Here is a 20276-nt window from a genome sequence, read left to right on the forward strand (position 1 = left end):
CTGCATTTATCTCTTACACTTTAGTATAACATCCTGTAGTTGCTTAAATTTAATGGAAAAATTACAGAGTAGCCCTGCCTCTGATAATTTTAAAAACCCAGTCATTCAATACTGAAGAATCTTTTATAATTTATAAATGTTTCAAAACGAAATATATTAGGTGTCTAATGTATGGAAGGGTATACCAGAAAACATAAGATGTGTACATTTAACAAACAAAATATAAATAAGAATAATGATTAAATATAACACAAAAATATTTTTCTTGACAATTCAAAATATATCAGATGAGATATATTATAATGAATCATTACAGTACATTTCATTTAATGTTTATGATACTGTCAAAGTATCATCTTTATATTCAAAATATTACAATAAAACTATTATTTTAAGTAGTGGTGTGCAAACTATGAATCTACTTACATCAAAACTAGTTTAGATGGAAGGATGCACATTTATATGACTTCAAAGACAAATACTGAAGTGCATTGGTATGACACACCTGCAATAAGAATGAAAAAAATTATAACCTGCAAGAAAATGCAAAAGGTTAATAACATCTGCAGGAATATAGCATGGATGTGTTGAATATAATCACTTAATTACAAACTGAGTGTTATACATGTAAAAACAGTACAGTACAAAAGAAAGTACAGGTGTGATAGTTTCAAAATAAATAAAGGACAGCCAATATCTCAGATGTACACTGAAAGGACATCTTAACCACAACACTTATTGTATTACAAATGTTCTTGTCCTTTCTTTCGCTGAGGGTGTTTTCCTGAAAGCATTGCCTTGCTGCATGTGGACTTCATGTCTTTATCTGGACATACTCATCTCCTTCCTCTGTTTGCCTCATTACCATAAGGATTACAACAGTTTTTGATTAAGAATAAATCTGATGGTATATGTTTTAAAGGATTCTGAGAATCTATAATTACGTGTTTTCTCTGCCTATGGCAAATAAGGGGACTGATATTAGATGCAACGGTAACGTTTTTCAACATATAATCATGAATACCCTGTAGAGTAAACATTCCTGTTAGAAACACCATTTGCTGCAACATAAAGTTGCATACATTCATACCTTTAGTATAAAAGTAACTGAAGTATAGGGTTGACTTAAGTGGTGTGTATAAACAAAGTGGCATGTTTTGTCTTTTTTTAATGTTATGAATTTAATCATAGTCATTTACCTTACATTAAAAGTGACAGTTTTTATAGATTCCAGAATTAGCCATGATTGAGAGTTGCTCATTTGATGGCAGTAGAACACTAACCATACAATACATTCAAATCATTTATTTTTTTATCCAGTTACCATTTATAGATGATGCAAATTAATAAAATATCGTGGCTAGACGATTCAGTAAGCATAACTATAGGCTATAGTCAATTCTAGTACCCAGGGATGTAACTGAACAGATGTGGACATGTCCAGCTCTACTAATAAGATAACATCATTAATAAATTATTATATGAAGTAAAGTAATATGTCACATATGCTAATTAGATTGACATGATGAATGAGTTAGTAAACAAAAATGGATTGTGCAATGATACCTACCTAACAGAGACTGCTGTTACTATTGGTTCTCTTATAGCATTTTTACAATATTTGCCCTGCTTGTGGGTACTCTTCCTCAGTAGATATGTGCAGATTAGCCGCTGTCTGGAAGTGCCATTCCAGTAAATGTTGGAGCAAAAGTGGACTGCTAACTGGTACTTTTTTCACAAAAATCATGTGCCACTTCCAGTTCTCCTGAAGATAATCTACTGGTGGACAAGGAAATGCAGTGACTGTGGCAGCTGACCATCTTGGGGTGAAATTGAGGCCATGGTGGACTGGCACCAGTTCATAAGAGATGTGTGCACCTAGAAGCATTTGCAAGACTTAGTGGTCCTAGCAAGAAGATACAAATCAATGAGTGTATTCCATCATGTCAAGTACAACAGAGAGTGAAATCTGGAAGAAGGGATAACTGAGACTTTGAAATGTGTGACTATTCAGAAAAAAATAGCTGGCTAACCTTAGTGCCCAAAAGGGATGCTGCCATACTACTAATTATCAAAAAATGTACACCCTGGAGCCACTACTGTGTCTGATCAGAGGGCAACATACAGTGGAATAATGGACTTGCCTGGTATAAATAGCATTCACAGTACCATGACTTATGGCACCAACTTAACTGAATGCATAACATGTACAACAAATAATGCTATAGTGGCTATGTGGTTCTGGGCCAAGAATCAATTCAAAACATTGAATAGCACATGAGCAAAACTGATTCCTTTACTTCTAGATGAATTCAAGTGGAAGTACTAATATGAACGGGGATTTGATTAGGCATTTGCCAGCATGCACCACATACATGAATTTTAAACTACTGAAGGTTTGTCTATTCCAAAGAACCCAGAGAAAATGAACAAATGAATCAGAGAAATAAAATGAGTACCCTAATCTTGACAGACCATTGGACTGATTTCAATTTGTATTTACTCTGAACTGTTACTTTTCTGGACATGCTAAGTTAGTTTACATATATATATATATATATATATATATATATATATATATATATATATATATATATACACACACACACATATATTTCTTTTTCCTCTCAATATTTATTTTCTGGGTTACTTTGACATGTAAGTGTTAATTAACTGTATACAGATTTATTATAAATGCAACAGTTTTGTGCTTTATTTAAAAATAGTTATTTTTCTAGTTCTGTGATGTTTACATAATTAAAATAAAACACTGTTTTAATTCAGTTATACCAAGCATTATTTATATGTTAAGTGCTATGTACCTATACACATTTTCTTATGATTACAACAGGTTATGCTTTCTTATTTAAAATATTTAAATAGGTTAGTTTCAAGTTCTGAACCATTTACATAGTTCATTTAAGACTAATTATTTTAATTCTGTTATATTGTGCCTTGTTTGAATTTCTGTCTCACTTCACTAATCATGGTGGCACTGATCACTGCTTAATACATATCCATGAGAAAATATTCATTGACTTCATAAATATTTATTATGCATTGGCATAATTTGGAAGAGATGGGATTAGGTGGGGCTTGCAGCTACAAATCACAGGATAGTACAAGAAAGTTACACTGAACTGAGAATCTTTCAAAAGCAGATGACAGTGCTTTTTCCCTCTGTACATTCAAGGCCTATGGGGAGATATTTGGGAGGCAATGGGAGACAGAAAGCAAAACATGCTTCAACTTTTAACGTATACTACATATTGAATACATTTTCATGACTGCTATATTCTGCTGATGTCACTGGTATGCAGTTACCTGTTATGTCTGTCCAAAAGTCAGAAAATGTCCTTAGTCTAATATATCTAAAAGAAGAATCAGAATTATTTTGCAAAAAGATTAGATTTTACATGTTATATTTTATACATATAAAAGTTATATTTTATATGTAGATACAGTCTTTTATCATTACTAACCAAGTGCAGCAGGAATTTCAACATCATTAAATGAATGAAAAAGGCACTTACAGCCTATAGCACTTCTGTATAGAGGTACCACATTCACAAAAATCCTAGGATAACATGCATGTCTATGTCTACATTTATATTCATATCTATATGTGTCTATTTCTATAGCAATATCTTCATCTGTGCTCATTTATTTATAAATAAATATCTAGGTGCAACTAACTACATTTGAGACTAATATATGTATATATATATATATATATGTATATATGTATATATATATATATATATATATATATATATATATATATATATACATACATGAAAAAAGACAACGATTAACCCACCATAATAAATGTTACTGTTAAATTAAAACTTCACCACTGAATGCACACCATTGCCATCTATTTTTATACTATGTTGCTGATATATCTACTGTCACATTGTAAATAAATATGTGATGACAATGCCTTCACAGTGCTGTTTAGAAGCATACATAAACCTTGAGTACTTTTACTTTTCCTTCAGTTAGATGCATTTATTAGTATTAAAGGATTTGTTATTTTTTTAACTGAATACTAACTAGATAGGCCCACTTCAAAAAATCATAAAATGACAAATTAATTTCCAGATGCAGATAAAACATGGACGGTATTGTGAATGGATGTGTCTAATTTTTAGACTTATTACAGGAGCTTTGATCTTAATGTATTACTGCTATAACCAGTGTACATTGTGGCTTAAGTACCTGATTGAATCAATATCATAGTGTGTATATATACTGTCTAAAGAGATATATTTTCACTGATAACATATAGAGTACCTTTCTTCCTAGTTATGCTTCTATAGTCAGTACTGACTCATGGCAAGATACAAACTGATTGTATTATTTTATTGTAAACTGTATGGTTTTACTTATGTAATTTAAAATATTATCAAAATTTTACAAAAATCATTTAAAAATGTATGCACAGACTTCCAGTTGTGCAGTTCAAAATCTTCTAAATTCTAACACTATTGTACTTTACAGCTTTCATGTTTGCAAAATGATTTAAAGAGTTTCTGATATTTTATCTCAAAATTTGCAGTTATTTCCTGTAAAATTAATTAGTTTCTTAAACTGACCCTATTGCTTACTCAGTATAAGTAAATAAATAAATCAATAAAAATATGTTCAAGCTCTAGATGATACATAGAAGATCATGGAATATACATACATGAACAGCAAGCACAAAACAAAACACTAAATAATAAAAAAATGACAAAACTAGCTGAACTTTCAAACAAATTTTAACAAAACTCCAACTGTTAAAATGACTAAGAAAACTGAAGGAATGACAAATGAAAATATTATGAACAACCACTGTGTCAATTCTTAATTAGTATGCACATTAATAATATGACCTCTGATCAGTATTAACACTAATAGGCAGTGAACTTTCTATAACTTTACAAGTTTTCTGTTAGAATAATTATCTTCTTGTCAGGCATAGTACACAAAGATACTATCATCTAAATATAAAAAGATTAGCTTGGAATATAAATTGTATATAGTGACACATTCTGTTTAATATATAAAATTCATTTTTCTACTGGGATTGTACTGCAGTAGTTAGAAGATTATATCTGTCAATTTTGATTTATTAATCTGAGGTTTCACAAATTAAAATCCAAAACTACCATTTGACATAGATACTTTAACATTACTAGTCCTAAATATATTTGCTCGTGTTTTGAATTTATTGCTGATTTCAGATCCTCATTAACTTTAAAGAATTATAAATATTTCCCAATAATGATATTTAAATTTCACAAGAATAAATGTTTAAGTTATTCATCTGACTTTTACAAAGTAGTAGAATATATATTTAATACAAGATAAAATTAGCCTTTTTTAAAATAATACAAATGACTGACTTTGTATGCAGACATATATTTTTAAATATTTTTGTGATTAACAGGTATATATTTTTTCTGTTTACTCAAATGTTATCTGATCTTTAGAAAACATTTTTTTCAGATGAATACTGTAATATTTGGACAGCGGTGGTGCAGCGGTAGCATTGTTGCCTCACAGCAAGAGGTTCTCCCGTTCGATTCTCGGCTGGAGTGCGGGGAGTGCCTTCTGTGTGGAGTCTGCATGTCCTCCCCGCGGTTGGGCGGGCGTTCGAAAGACATGCATAAATGGGCGTGCCTTCGTTGAAGGTTGAACGTCGAGCTGGCACCTCAGCGTTCATGAAATTCTACTGCCAATCATTAGCGGACCGGAGTTCTACTGTGGCGACCCCTAACCGGGAAAAGCCGAAAGACAACAACAACTGTAATATTTGGACCATTTCCAGAGTTTAAACTAAACATTTTTAGAAGTGAAAAGTACTTTCATTTTTACTGTACTTCTTGGATCAAAGCAACTGAGCCACTAACTTTTCTACATAATTAATAATGAATCATAGCATTTATTTTTTGAGTATATTGATAATGGATGAGAACAGGGGAAGCAAGTTGTAAAGCAAACATGACATCGTCTACTATGCCATAGAATTAAAATGCATAAAATACAATTACATATTAAATGAGAGGCCATTACCATTAGTAAAAATAATAAATTCTTAAATTTATCTGCTATATGGTCTTAATCACATGAAATCTTTCTTGAGTAACAAACAGCAGCAATAATATATACCACTCTACTTATTTGTATGTACCAGCCTGTATTTTAGTACAAATTGGCACCATGCAAAGAATTTTTACCATGATACAAAACAGAAGCTAATTTTGCCGAAGTGGGTGCCACATGGAGACTGGCTTTCTCAGGGTAGCAAGCATTTGATTCCAGTGGGTAATGCCCAGTCCACTTGCTTCAGGACCAATGATAACATGTCCAATATTTTCACCTTTGCCGTCATCAGAATATTCTGCAACAGTTATTCTCAGTGATAAGTCCTGGTAATGATATAGAAAATAGGATATTTTAAAATGCCACTTATTCTTAAAAGTAGAAGATTAAAGAAAGCAATATATATATATATATATATATATATATATATATATATATATATATATATATATATATATATATATATATATATATGGTGTAGCTTTAATTCTTATGAAATGTTTTTCATTAAGAATATTTCCTGTTCAACATGTCTGTGAAATACTTGCATAGAAAAGCAAGGCTTCCACTACTTCTGCTCAAGACACTCAAGCTCATAACATAAAAGCTCAGCAAGACTTACCTCATCCAGCATGACAGCAAGAACTTAAGAAGCTGTATAACAAATACTTGAGCTCGAGAGAAATACAATCAAACGTAACATTTTTAATTTTTTTTTTCAAGGGCAAGCCTCACAGCCCTCAAAAAGTACAGTTGTGTACGCTTAGCATAAATGTAGATGTTCAACTGTATTCACTGTTGCAAACATCACACTTGGGTTATCTGCCTGCAGGTAGCCCTCAGTCAACCCGAATACCAGAGAATTGGGATTTCTGCATTGGATGCTGTCACCTCATCCATGATATCAGGTCGTCAGGGGTATAAAACATGGAGCCAATGTCATTACATCAGTTTTTCTTGCCCCAGATGTCAGGTGCCCCCAAAATAGGAAGCAGTTACATGGTGTGGAACACCTCCAGTAAAAAGTAAATACCATTGCCACAAGATATGGCCAAAAAAGAGGATAGGTAGAAAGTATAGAAAAGTCAGGGGGCTGGAGGGAGGGTAACCAGGACTGAAACAGTGAATACACTCGAACATATATGTTTATGGTTAGTGTACACAACCGTACTATGTTCTTCATGTTTCATTGTTGCAATGATCACACTTTAGTTGATTCCCAAAGCTGAGGAAGGGTGGAGGCAGTCAAGAAGTATTAGGGCTGGCTAGCAGGCCTTGCAAGATAGGCAAGTGGTAATGCTTGGTGAAGGTGTGTACAGAACTCCAGGTTTCAGCTTCCAGGATGTCCCTGGTAGGGACTCCCCTAAGAAATGCTGTAGAGGTTGAGGTAGCCCTAGTGGAATGGATTCTGATTCCCTGTGAGGTAGGTTTTCCATGGTGTTTGTAGCAGAAATGGATGCATTGTGCTATCCATTTGGAGATGGTTTGCTCTGAAATGGCCTTGCCCTCTGCCCCTGTAGCAAAGCTAATTAGCAGCTGGTCAGATTTTCTGAAAGGTTTAGTCCTGTCAAGGTAGAACCTAAGCTGCCTGTGCTAGTCCAAGGAGTACAGGGTCTTTTCCCCTTTATTCTGAGGAGTAGGGAAAAAGGTTGGTAAATGGATGGATTTGTTTAAAGCCACATTGGATACTACCTTGGGCATAAATGATGGGTTAGTCCTGAGGGAAACCCTGTCCACATGGAAGATAATGAAGGGTTCCATAGCCATAATGGCCTGCAACTCAGACACTCTTCTTGCTGAAGTGATGGCTAGAAGTAAGACTGTTTTCCAAGAGAGGAATTTTAACTCAAAGGGGGGAAGTATGAGCTTCTCTAGTACCAAGTTAAGGTCCCAGGCTGGAGTGGGAGCTCTCCTCAGGGCTCTTAGATTCTTAGCTCCTCTTAGGAACTATTTGACCAGAGGGTAAGAGAAGATGGGTGGCTCAGTGTTGTAATGAGCTGAGATGGCAGAGGCATGAATCTTAATAGAAGAGAAGGATAGGTCTTTGTGGAGCAGATCTGCTAGATAATCTAGGATTTGAGGTAAGGTGGGCACAGTTGTGTCCTTTCCCTGAGACTGGCTCCAAGAACAGTATCTTTTCCACTTTTCTGAATATGATTTCCTAGAACTAGGCCTGTTGGCCTCAAGGATGACATCCAGCACCTGTTTGCTGAGGGTTGCTGGTGATGTATTCATGGAATGAGCCAGGCAGCTAGGTTCAGGGTTTGCAGCTGAGGGTGCAAAATCTGGCCCTCCTGCTGGGACAGCAGGGAAGGGGTCTGATGCAAATGCCAGGGTGGCACTGGTTTCAGACTGTGTAAAAATGGGTACCAGTGCTGGCGTGGCCAGTCTGGTGCAATCAGGGTTGTCCATGGCCTGTCCTGTTAGATCTTGAGTAGTACTTTTGAGAGGAGGGGTAGAGGGGGAAAGGCATAGATTGAGGTTTTCCCATGTAAAGGATAGGGCATCCACTTTCCATGCTTGGCTGTGGGGAGTTCTGGTGTAAAATTCAGTCAATTGATGGTTCTCGGTGGAAGCAAAGAGATCCATCTCTGGTATCCCCCACCTGTGGATTAGAAGCTTGAATGAGTTGGGTTCCAGTTTCCACTCATGTGGTTCCATTAGATTTCTGTTTAAGTCATCTGCCAGTGAATTTTGTTTGCCTGGCAGGAATTGAGCTTGCAGGTGCACTTGATTGCTCAAGGCTGTGTTCCACAGAGCCATGGCTAACCTGCACAGTGGGTAGGAATGCGTTCCCCCCTGCTTGTTTATGTATCACATAACTGTGGTGTTGTCTGTCTTTATCAAAATTTGTCCTGGAAGGATAAGGTATTTGAAGGCTGTCAGTGCATTCTGTACAGCTAACATTTCTTTTTGATTGATATGCAGGTGAATTTGTCTTGGGATCCATTTGTCTTGAATATATTTGCTTGCCATGTGAGCCCTCCTTGCATAGTCTGATGCATCTGTTGTCAGGGTTTGGGTGGCGGGGGGTTGAGTGAAAGGGAGTCCTTCATTGTGGTAGCAGGCCTCTGCCCACCAAAGGAACTCTATCCTTAGGCAAGGAATGATAGGAATCACTGTTTCCAGGTCCTGAGAATGTTGACACCAGAGACTTTTTATGTACCATTGAAGTTTCCTCATATGCAGTCTTGCATATGGAATTAGAAGAATGCATAATGCCATGAACCCTAGGGCTTGTAGTATTTTTCTTGCAGATAGCTGGGTTTGGGTGGCCAGTAGTTTGAAGTAGTTTGTCAAATAAACCTGTTTTTCTGGAGTGAGGAATGCCATCTGGGAAGTTGCATACAAGCTTGCTCCCAGAAATACAATTTTTTGGTTGGGTACCAGATGTGATTTCTTTTCGTTGATGGTATACCCCAGAGAAGTTAGGAGTCTCTTTACAAATGTCAGGAGCTGAAGTAGCAATTCCTGACTGTCCGCCTGAATCAGGCAATCGTCCAAGTATGGGTAAATTTGAATTTTTCTCTGCCTGCAGTATGCAATGGCTGGAGCCAGGCATTTTGTGAATACCCTGGGTGCAGTAGATAAGCCAAAGGGAAGTGCACAGAACTGATAGTGCATAGAGCCTGCCCTGAAACGTAGATATTTCCTGCAAGATTCCCTTATGGGGATGTGCAGATAAACTTCCTTTAAGTCTAGGGTGACCAGCCAGGAGTCCTTGACTAGCATAGGAAGCAGCTGTTGGAGAGTAAGCATTTTGAATTTTGGTACCACCAGGAAGGTGTTCAGAATTGACAGATCCAGGATATGGCACCAAGAGTTTTCTTTTCTGGGCACCGGAAACAGTCTGGAGTAGAAACCCTGTCCCCTTTGCTCTGTTGGAACAGGTTGAATAGCCCTGATACTGAGAAGAGAAAGTACTTGCTTTTGGGCCTCTGCCTACTGGTTTGGGGGAATGTCTGACAATTCACTTGTGGTTGGCAGTGAGTGGAAGTAGAATCTGTATCCCTGGGATACAATGTTTAAGACCCATCTGTCCTGGGTAATGTACTCCCAGTTTTTTGCATGCAGGGCAAGTTTTCCTCCTAGGGGTTCAAGTACTTGGTCTTGGGAAGGATGAATGACAAGTCATTGTGAACTTTTTACATAAGAGGGTGGCTTACCACTCCCTGATTTTGAGGTGGGATCACTCCATTGTTTAGATCTGTGCATACCCTAAGACTGTAGTCTTGGTGGTCTGCTGCCCCTGGGTTTGGACTAAGAAGGTCTGGGAGGGACTAGAAAGGACCAGTTTTTTGAAGACCAATGCCTACTGAATCTAGGTGGCTGTACCTGTAGGAAATCTTTAACAGTTTGCATAGATTTAGCTTTTCCCTCCATCTTTTTAAGAACTTCTTCTGCTTTAGTGCCAAACAAACGTTCTTGGTTTAATGGAGCATCTAGTAATTTTGCTTTGACGTGGTCTGACAAGATTTGTTCCTTCAGTCAAGCATACCTTCTAAGAACAGACCCAGTGACAGCAGGCCTGCAAGATGCTTCTAAGGCATCAAAACCACACTGCAAAGTATGTTTTCCAACTTGGTTTGCAGAATGCATTAAATCTTGTAAATCTTTATGTTCTGCACAATCAGGAATCAACATAATTTTTTGTTTAATTAGTTCCATAATATACTGCTGGTACTTCAACATGTGAAACTGGCAATTTAAAGCCCTGATGGCAAGAGTTGCAGAGGTATATACCTTCTTCCCCCATCTGCCTAAAGCCCTAGAATCCCTGTCCAAAGGGGTAGGGTTTTTGGCTGTAGTAGCCTTAATACCTTTAGGTCCCTGGGAAATGGTCTCTGGATCCACAGTGGGATTTGTAAATAGAAATTTGTGAGAGTCAGGTACTCTGTAATACCTGTCAGGCTTTCTAGGAGCTGGTGGCAAAGTATCAGGGGTAAGACTAGATTCCATGAAGACATCATCTACAATTTCCAGAACAGGGGGAATTGCACAGAGGCCTGTGCTGAGGCAAGTTTAAAAATTCCCTGAGTCTCTTTTTGGACTATGGGTAGTCCTGGCATTCCCAACGGAAATGCTCTCTGAGGGTATGCACGGTTTCACCGAAAGAAAAGTCCTCTGTGGGGGAGGCAGAGGGAATGGAATCCTCTGCATCTGAATCCTCATATGTAGATAAGGGTATGTCCTAGTAATCTGAGGGGTCAGAGTCATCGGACTTATGATCTGTAAAATGAGAAGGAAAATCAATTCTTTGTCTTTTAGGGAGGGAAGGCTGGCTTCCCCTAATTAAAGTAAAAAGGTCTTCAGCCATGCTAAGCATTTGTTTCTGTGGCATGGGAGCTTGAGAATGCACTTTGGTCATCAGTTTCCTAGGCATAATGCAAACTCTGGGCCTGAGAAATTCGGTAGTTTTATTCAGAAATGAAGTAGTCGGTTTAATACGAGCACTGGAAGGTCTGAATACACCCTCAGAACCCGGTGCCTGCACAGCGACTCCAGGCCCATCCAAGGTAGAGACATCCACAGGTTCCATAGTCGAAGAAGCATCTTGCGGCATACCGGACTCCGAATGGGTCTCAGTAGAGGCCTGTGAATCTGTAGAAGTGGGTATCAGGGGCTGTGAAAGCACCTCACTGAGTACCAGTGGACTGGCGACTAGCTTAACAGAAGTGTCGGCGGTAGTTTTGGACCTATGCGTTCTGTCTCTGTCTTTATCCTTGTGTTTTTTCAGAAGATCGGTAGTCATATGGCTTATCGTAGCCATTTCAGAATATGGAGAACAAGAGCGAAATAATTTAGCGACAAAGATAACCCGACAACGAATAGTTCAGGTGTTGAACAGGGCACAAAACTGACAGCAAGGAACATCGTGGTCTGGGCTTAAACAGGTGATGCAGTAAGAATTAAAATATCTGTGAGGTATTTGCGTTCCACAGGCAAGAGAATTATTAACTTTTTCTGACATCGGTTAGAGCAAGAAAAAAGGATCCCCAACAGGGTACTTAGCTTTAGAAGACTTCAGGTCTGAAACTCGAATAACGAAAATTTCAGGTAGTGGCCGACCGGCACTTGTGAACTGCTTCTTCTTCAGGCTCCGCTCAGCAAGAAAAGCTGATGTAATGGCATCAGCTGCATGTTTTATACCCCTGATGACCTGACGTCATGGAAGAGGCAACATCATCCGACGCAGAAATCCCAAGACTCTGGTATTCGGGCCGACTAAGGGCTACCTGCAGGCAGATAACCCAAGTGTGATGACTGCAACAGTGAAACATGAAGAACATCATTATTATTATCACTCCAATGCTGTTTTATCTATACAAAACAGTGAAAATAGCAGGCAGTATAAAACCTATCTTGCTCATTCAATGGAAGGCTACCAGATGTGATCCATTATTAAGCAGGCACATATGAACAGCAGCATGTCATTACTATGTGTTTCAATGAAAAAAGGACAAACATTTGAATAACTGAGAAGCTTAGCTCAAGCAACTCTGATATGTTAGTGACATCCAAGCAACTGAAGGAAGCCTACACCAAGCTAAAAAAGTTGTTTAAATTTATGATGAATTTTTCTATTCTGATTTATTCCCAAAACAATATGCACATCTTGTAATTCTGAATTTCTGCCCAATTACGTGTTTTATTATTGTGTGTTCCATTTATATTATTGTGTAAGTGTTCAATAAAACACTGGATCTTTTGACAGAAAATAACTGACTTGCCTCATCTTACCTGTTCATTTCTACCTAGTTTTTGCTAAATAATAAAATACTGGAATATTTCTAAAAAATGTAGTCCACTTCTAGTTGTTTTTTTTTCATTCCCATATTCTTTTGAATATTTTCACTAAATATATTTTAGTTATCCAACCCTTTTATTAACAGTGTGTGTGTGTGTGTGTGTGTGTGTGTTCTCATCAACTTCATGGCTCTCACGCATTCAAAATATCCCTCTGTTATGGATTCTGTTACCCTATGAAAGCATTTATATGCCTCAGCCATTACCCATTTATATTATTCCACTAAGGAACGTGTATACCACATTTTATTAAAATATTTCTTCTGATTTATGGATGACCTGGATAGGATTGTAGAGTTTTTCTCTTCAAAACCGCAAGATACAGCCTTACAAGGAATGTTGTTAATTCTTATATATATATTGAACAAACTATTCCTTACAAAAACAGCCAAAACTAAAAAGTGTTGCACCCTGCACTTTCATGTGGTGGCTTCAATCCCAGTGATTTATATATGCTAACTCTTCAGTTGCATAATAGTGGGGTAAGAATGGCTCTTCCTTTTATAGTGCACAGCAGTCATTCAGTATGTTCCACTGCACATACTAAAACAAAGCAGAAAAACAAGTACACATCTTCAACTAAAACATGGCCATAAGTCCCCACATCTACAAACACAGAACCAATCTGCCCAGAAAAAAATCACATATTAAATCAAAAGACTTTTTTGTACTAGGAAACAAAGTTCAAGGGAAAAAATATGTCCAGTCACAGAAAAGCATCCTCTTGGCCAATGCATTTTGATAAAATGTTACATGCACTAAAAGATCAAATACTAGCGCAGGGCAACCTTTCTCCTATTTTTTTCAGTGTGTTGTTTGTCTTTTTGATAAGGGGTTGCCACAGCGGAACTCCGGTCCACTAATGATTGGCAGTAGACTTTTACGAAACGCCGAGGTGCCAGCTCGACACCCAACCTTCAACGAAGGCACACCCATTTACGCACGCATGTCTTTCGAATGCTACCCAACCGCGGGGAGGACATGCAGACTCCACACAGAAGGCACTCCCAAGCCACACCGAGAATCAAACGGAAGAACACACACACACACACACACACACACACACACATCCAGGCAGCTACAGACATATTTATACACACACACACACACACACACACACACACACACACATCCAGGCAGCTACAGACATATTTACACACACACACACACACACACACACACACACACACACACACACACACACACACACACACACACACACACACACACACACACACACACACACACACACACACACACACACACACAGTTTTCCAGCACCTACTTGCACCTGTGCTACAAACTCCACTCCATTCATAGCAGTGAATGGCTGTACTCCCAAAAGATTCTTTCTTCCTTGTGACCAAACAATGCAGGAGTTTGATATTCAGGTGCTTGTGCCAGTGCCCTTCTGCACTGAGATATCACTGTCCATGCTACGGCCAGTGCCTATACACCTTTGCAGCAGGAGAGTGTTCCCTGAATATTTCTGGCTTACCGCATTAAGGAAACCTTCCAAGTAAAGGCTTCCTCGCTGTGCTCTTTCTGGATCCAGGAGAGAGAGAGAGAGAGAGAAACTGTGCAAGGTCTAAATTTTTCACATCTTTGAAAGCTGTAATACACTTAGTGCAGCCAAATATGTCTTTGTAGTGAATGGAGCTTTAGCTGCTGCAGTGTACTGCAAGACAGAAACAAAAGGGAAAAAAAGAGAAGTTATGGTCAAGTCTTGCTCTACAGAACCACATTACAGGTTTATCGTTTTTCCGATATTGGACCATAATCATGACGTTCCATGCACTACATGTTATAGCATGCAGTAAATATAACCTTGCAGTCTGATCATAAATATTAAATAATATAAAATAGTATGGAAATGCAAGCATCTGGACTGACTGTGACAGTCTTTCTGTATACATACATACATATATATATATATATATATATATATATATATATATATATATATAGAAATTAGATAATGCTTACAGTTTCAGTTAGAGTTTTTTTTTAACAGGCAGCTACACAGTAGTGGTAGAAGGTGGCATTGCTGTCTCACAGAGCTTGAATCTCCTGCTCAGTGATCAGCTGGTTAGCCTTTTATGTGGAGCATTCATGTTTCCCTGTATTCATGTGTGTTTTCACCCTGTGGTCTGGTTAGTTCCTATACCACAAGTGATGTCATAAGTTAATTAGCATTCCTCCAAACTGTACATAGGTGTGTGTGTGTGCGCGTGTGTCTTTTTTTCTGATACACTGACACCCTATTCAAGATGGCTTTCTCTGCCTTGCTACTGCCATAATACTCCTCGTTTCCTGCAACCCTGATATGTATAATGCAGGCAATCAGAATATGAGTGAATGAACTTTAATGACATCATTATCACTGACTGTTTAGTAGGTAATAGCTTTTTTTGTCTTAATGAACTATTTAGTAACTGAAAAGGCCTTTCTGGTAAGTGAAGTACACTCTGAGACCAAGCAGAAATTTAAAACTACACTTTCTACAGCAGCCATCTGTTACCCTTGCTAATCAGGTAAATGGATTGTTACTTAGGGGTTTATATTAGAACATCGAAGTTTCAAAACTTCGAATGTTCTAATATCGAACCATATTCAGCGAAAGCTGAAAATATCGAAGCAACAGAAAACCAAATTTTTTCCTAGGGAAAGAATTTGGTTGTCCGTTTCTGTTGCTTCGGTATTTTTAGCACTGTGGTGGAAAGTTACGGTTCGGGTTCAGGTAAGTGTGCGATTGAGTGCGAGTTAGGGTAGTTAGGGTTAGGATGCGGGTTAGGTATGTGTGCGATTGTGTGGACGTGAGGGTTAGGGCGGGTTAGGTGAGTTAGGGTTAGGGCGTGGGTCAGGTAAGTGTGCGATTGTGTGGATGTGAGGGTTATGGCGGGGTAGGTGAGTTAGGGTTAGGGCGCGGGTGGGTGTGTGATAGTGACGGACCTTAGGATTAGGGTTTGGGTTAAGGCATGTGACATAGTTAGTGGTGTGTGTATAGTTTAGTGTAGGGTTAGGTGTAAGATTTTAGGTGTATGTGTGTAGATTGCTGTTTGTTTGGTGTGCGTGTGTTGTGTGTATGTGTTCTGTATGTTTGATGTTTTCAGCTTTCGCTGAATAGGGTTCGATATTAGAACATTCGAAGTTTTGAAACTTCGATGTTCTAATATAGACCTGTTACTTGAACCATAAAGCCAGGACAATTAAAGACATGGCAGTTATACAAATTAAGCTGATAATAACTGAAAAACACAAACATTTAGTATTCGATATCAAAGAAGGGATTTTGTAGTTAACAGTTAAAAACACAAAATAACAAAGCTTGAATATTTTAAACATCTCACAGCTCTGGAAGCACGGTTCCCTAGTTTACTTACATTTAGATTCAACATTTATATTGAGCAATTTCTTGGTGTTGAATCTATTGGCCTTCTGTTAAGTGGTGTATACAAATGCATGTACTAATTATTTCAAATTGTATGGTGTTGTGTTGTCATTCACTAGTTGTTTTCAGGATGTCCAGAAAACAGCTGAGTATGGCTCTGCTCATGTACTGAAAGGTGACATCACAGAAATCCTACCTGAATTTCTTATGCATCCACATTCATTTTCATTAGTTAGATGCTTTTTAAGCTGCGTCTTTAAGTCTTGTAGTTTGTTTACTGATATTAAGCTGTGTGGCAGCTTGTTCCAACATTCTGGGGCAATTTTTGCAAAGGCATTCTCTGTAATACTTAATTTGAAATGAGGATCTAACCAATTAGGCAGGTCTGTTTGATCTGAGTGCGTGTGTTTGTGCGATGATTGTTAACAAGTTTGTCAGTGGAGGGCAAGACCCTTCATTTAGAAGCTTGACGGTGAGCTTGTGCATTGGATAAGTAGGTCTGGCAATTGCTTGCAACCGTTTACTTTTTCAATGAGTGATACAGTGGTGTTCTTTGGGATTAGACATATGTATTTATCTCAGTATCCTGTTTTCTGTTATTTGCAGTAAAGTGTGGAATTAAAAATCCTGGCAGTGTTATGTAAAAGACAATAGAACAGCTTTTGCATCAACATGCATTTTCTGAACAGTAACAGTGTCTGCTATTACTGACTTACTAAATGTAATTCTCAGTGATTTGCCAAAAAAATTAAAAAAATATATATGAGGGGTAGGGGACAACAATAGGCAAAACCAGGCACAATTGCCAGGTATGTCCACCTTTCCACTAAGCCTCTAACCACTGCAAGGGGTACTTCACACGTCCATATTTATTACAGTGCCTGTGTTACCTTCCACCTGTCAAAACAGAAACATTAGAGTTTGACAAAACTATAGCAATCTCATCTGCAGTTTAAGGCTGCAGGCCCTTTTTATTGAACACCACAATGGCATCTACATTCCTGTTGTATGTCTTGGTTTTGGATAGTAGGTTATAAGAAAGACAAACATCTCACTGCCTTTAGTCAGCAGAATGACCTATGATATTTTTTTGGATAGCATTTAGGAATGGAGACAGGAACTTCTTATTTGCAGCCATGATGGTCTGGTATAGCTTTAGTCTGTCAGGGGCCGAAACATGGAATTTCCAGACATAGCAACCGGGATCTAGGAGAGCTGATGTAGGGGAAAGGATGCTTATTGATGCACAATGTAATCTGTCCCTTATTCAATTACATGTCAGCTGGGGATACATGTTATGTCTGCCACCTGTTAACTTCATTCTTCTCATCCACTCGTGACATTTTAATGCTCAGAACTGCAGCTGAGCTAAACTGCGTGTACACAGTATGTTACTCAGGCGCCCAGTAAAATGATGCAATGGCTTGAATCATCTTTTGCAGCATGACTAGTCTCTTTCTCTCTTCCTTCTCACATACTCCAGTGTTACACCTGTTTAAGCGTTCTTCTTATATATAGGTTATAACTGCTTCTTTTGTCTTCTTTTTTACCGGAAACTTCAACAAAAGCAGTTAAAGAGGAAGGAAACATGGTTAGATTAAGTTACAGTGCCAAGAATCTGTTAAAAATTGGATCTGCATTCTCTTTATGCTGTTCGTTTTATCTGTTTCTTACAATGAAGCCTGTAAGCTCAGATATACTACAGGAACTAGTACAGCTAATGATTTTGCTAGAACACGGAGATGAATGCAAACTTCAAGCAGATTGCACGTTCATGGCAACTGGTAGTCACAAAAAAAGGAAAAGATGTACCAGATTGAGGAAAAGAGGCACAAGAGCAGGAATTTCAGTCAGATTGAAGGTAAACCCTCACAGGCCTATACTGTTCTCCATACTACTAGTCAACATATGCTCACTTGAAAATAAGATGGCTCACTTAAGATTGGAAATCTCATCACAAAACAAGGTGAGAAACAGCAATTTATTTGTGTTTACTGAAAAGTGGTTAAACCAAAATATCAGTGATAGCACAGTAAATGTAGAGGGCATGACTTAATTCAGAGCAGACAGAATGCAGTCACTATGTGGCAAGTCCAGAGGCGGGGGAGTGTGCATATATGTTAACAACAACTGGGGCAGCAACTGTGTAGTGACCACCACCTTCTGCTCAGAAAACATTGAAATTCTGTCATTAAAATGTTGTCCCTTCTATCTGACAAGAGAGTTCAACGGAATATGCATCACAGCAGTCTACATCCCACCTGATGCAAATATCAGTGACACTCTGTCCACCTTATATCAGTTTATAAGTGACCTGCAAAACAGAAATCCAGAGCATGCAAAAGTAATTGCAGGAGACTTCAATCAGGCTAACCAAAGACTGTATTACCCCACTACCACCAACATGTAAACTTTGTCACAAGGGGGGTAAATATACTGGATAAGGTCTACACTAACATCAAAGGTGCATATAAAGCAAAACCTTATCCACATCTAGGGAGCTCAGACCACCTAGCCATCATGCTGGTTCCAGCTTATAAATCCATACTGAAAACTGGCTAGAAAACAAGGATCTGTTCTGAGGGAGTAATCTCAGCTCTACAAGACTGCTTCGACTGTACAGATTGGTCAGTGCTTAGAGAGGCTGCTGTGACAAACAACCATATTGACTTGGACACATACACTGAGTCAGTCCCAGCATACATTTTTAAGTGTGTGGAGAATGTAATAAACACCAAACTCATCATCATATGGGCAAATCAAAAACCTTGGCTAACTAATGAGGTATACGAGCTCTTGAAAGTAAGAAATGCAGCTTTCAAATCCCAAGATATGGAAGCTTTAAGTGTGGTCAGAGCCAAACTGAACAAAGTTATCAAAGAGGTGAAAAGATCCTATGGCAGAAAAATCCAAAGCCACTTCAGGGACCAGAAAGATACTAGGCAACTATGGAATGGAATTCAAACCATTACCGACTACAGGCCTACATCAGCTTCATGTGATGATAGCATCAAGTTTCTGAACCAACTGAACAAATTCTTCAGTACATTTGATGCTGACAACAAAACAACAACATGCAGAATCCCTGAAGACAAGGATGCAGCGGTGCTGAGCTTCAATACAATTGATGTTGCCAGAACCCTAAAACCTGTCAATGTGAGGAAAGCAGCTGGCCCTGACAACATCCTGGGCAGGGTACTAAGGAATGTGTGACGGGACTCATTGACATCTTCAACACCTCACTCCATCCAGCCAGTGTTCCGAAATGCTTCAAGGAGATGACTATCATTCCTCTACGCAAAAAACCATAGCCAACAACTCTGAATGACTACTGACCAGTTGCTTTAACCTCGATGGTAGTGAAGTGCCTGGAGAGGCTGGTCAAAGATCATATAGCCTCAATCTTACCTGTAATGCTGGACACATTGCAATTCGCATACAGGACAAACCGCAGTATACGGAATGCCATTTCACTAGCTCTCCATGAAACACTGAACCCCTTAGAAGGCAAAAACTGCTATGCAAGACTGCTATTCACTGATTTCAGTTCTGCCTTCAACACTGTCATCCCTCAGAGTCTGATATCGAAGCTACTTCAACTGAGCATAGACTCTCATTTATGCAACTGGATTCTGAGCTTACTTACTGAAAGGCCTCAAAAGGTTTGTGTGGGAGACAACAGCTCTGGAAGTATCATCCTGGACACAGGAGTACCGCAGGGGTGTGCCTTATTCCCTCTCCTTTTCACTCTGTTGACACATGATTGCATAGGCAGACATGAGATGAACAGGATCATCAAATTCGTGGACGACACCACTGTTATCGGCCTGGTCAAAGACAGAGAGGAGGAGGCCTACAGGAACAAGATTGATCAACTACTGGTCTGGTGTGGCAGCAACAAACTAGCACTGAATGTCAGCAGGACAAGGGAGCTGATTGTTGATTTCAGAAGATCTCAAGTACCACACAAACCTCTAGTGATGAAAGG

At 38.4% G+C, this 20276-nt stretch overlaps 1 protein-coding gene across 2 annotated transcripts in view; it reads right to left on the bottom strand.

The window, feature by feature from the left end:
- Nucleotides 1–5720: 5720 nt before the first annotated feature.
- Nucleotides 5721–20276, bottom strand: part of SYT12 (synaptotagmin 12) — a 1960217-nt gene continuing 1945661 nt past the window's right edge. For both annotated transcript variants that reach the window (XM_044067306.1, XM_044067305.1), the window contains one exon: nucleotides 5721–6416. In XM_044067306.1, coding sequence (XP_043923241.1) covers nucleotides 6243–6416 — 174 coding nt within the window. In that variant the 3' untranslated portion in view covers nucleotides 5721–6242. The remainder of the gene's footprint in view (nucleotides 6417–20276) is intronic.

The sequence above is a fragment of the Protopterus annectens genome, chromosome 3.part1 (genome assembly GCF_019279795.1).
Source record: "Protopterus annectens isolate FY-2018-M chromosome 3.part1, PAN1.0, whole genome shotgun sequence".
Lineage (NCBI taxonomy): Eukaryota > Metazoa > Chordata > Ceratodontiformes > Protopteridae > Protopterus > Protopterus annectens.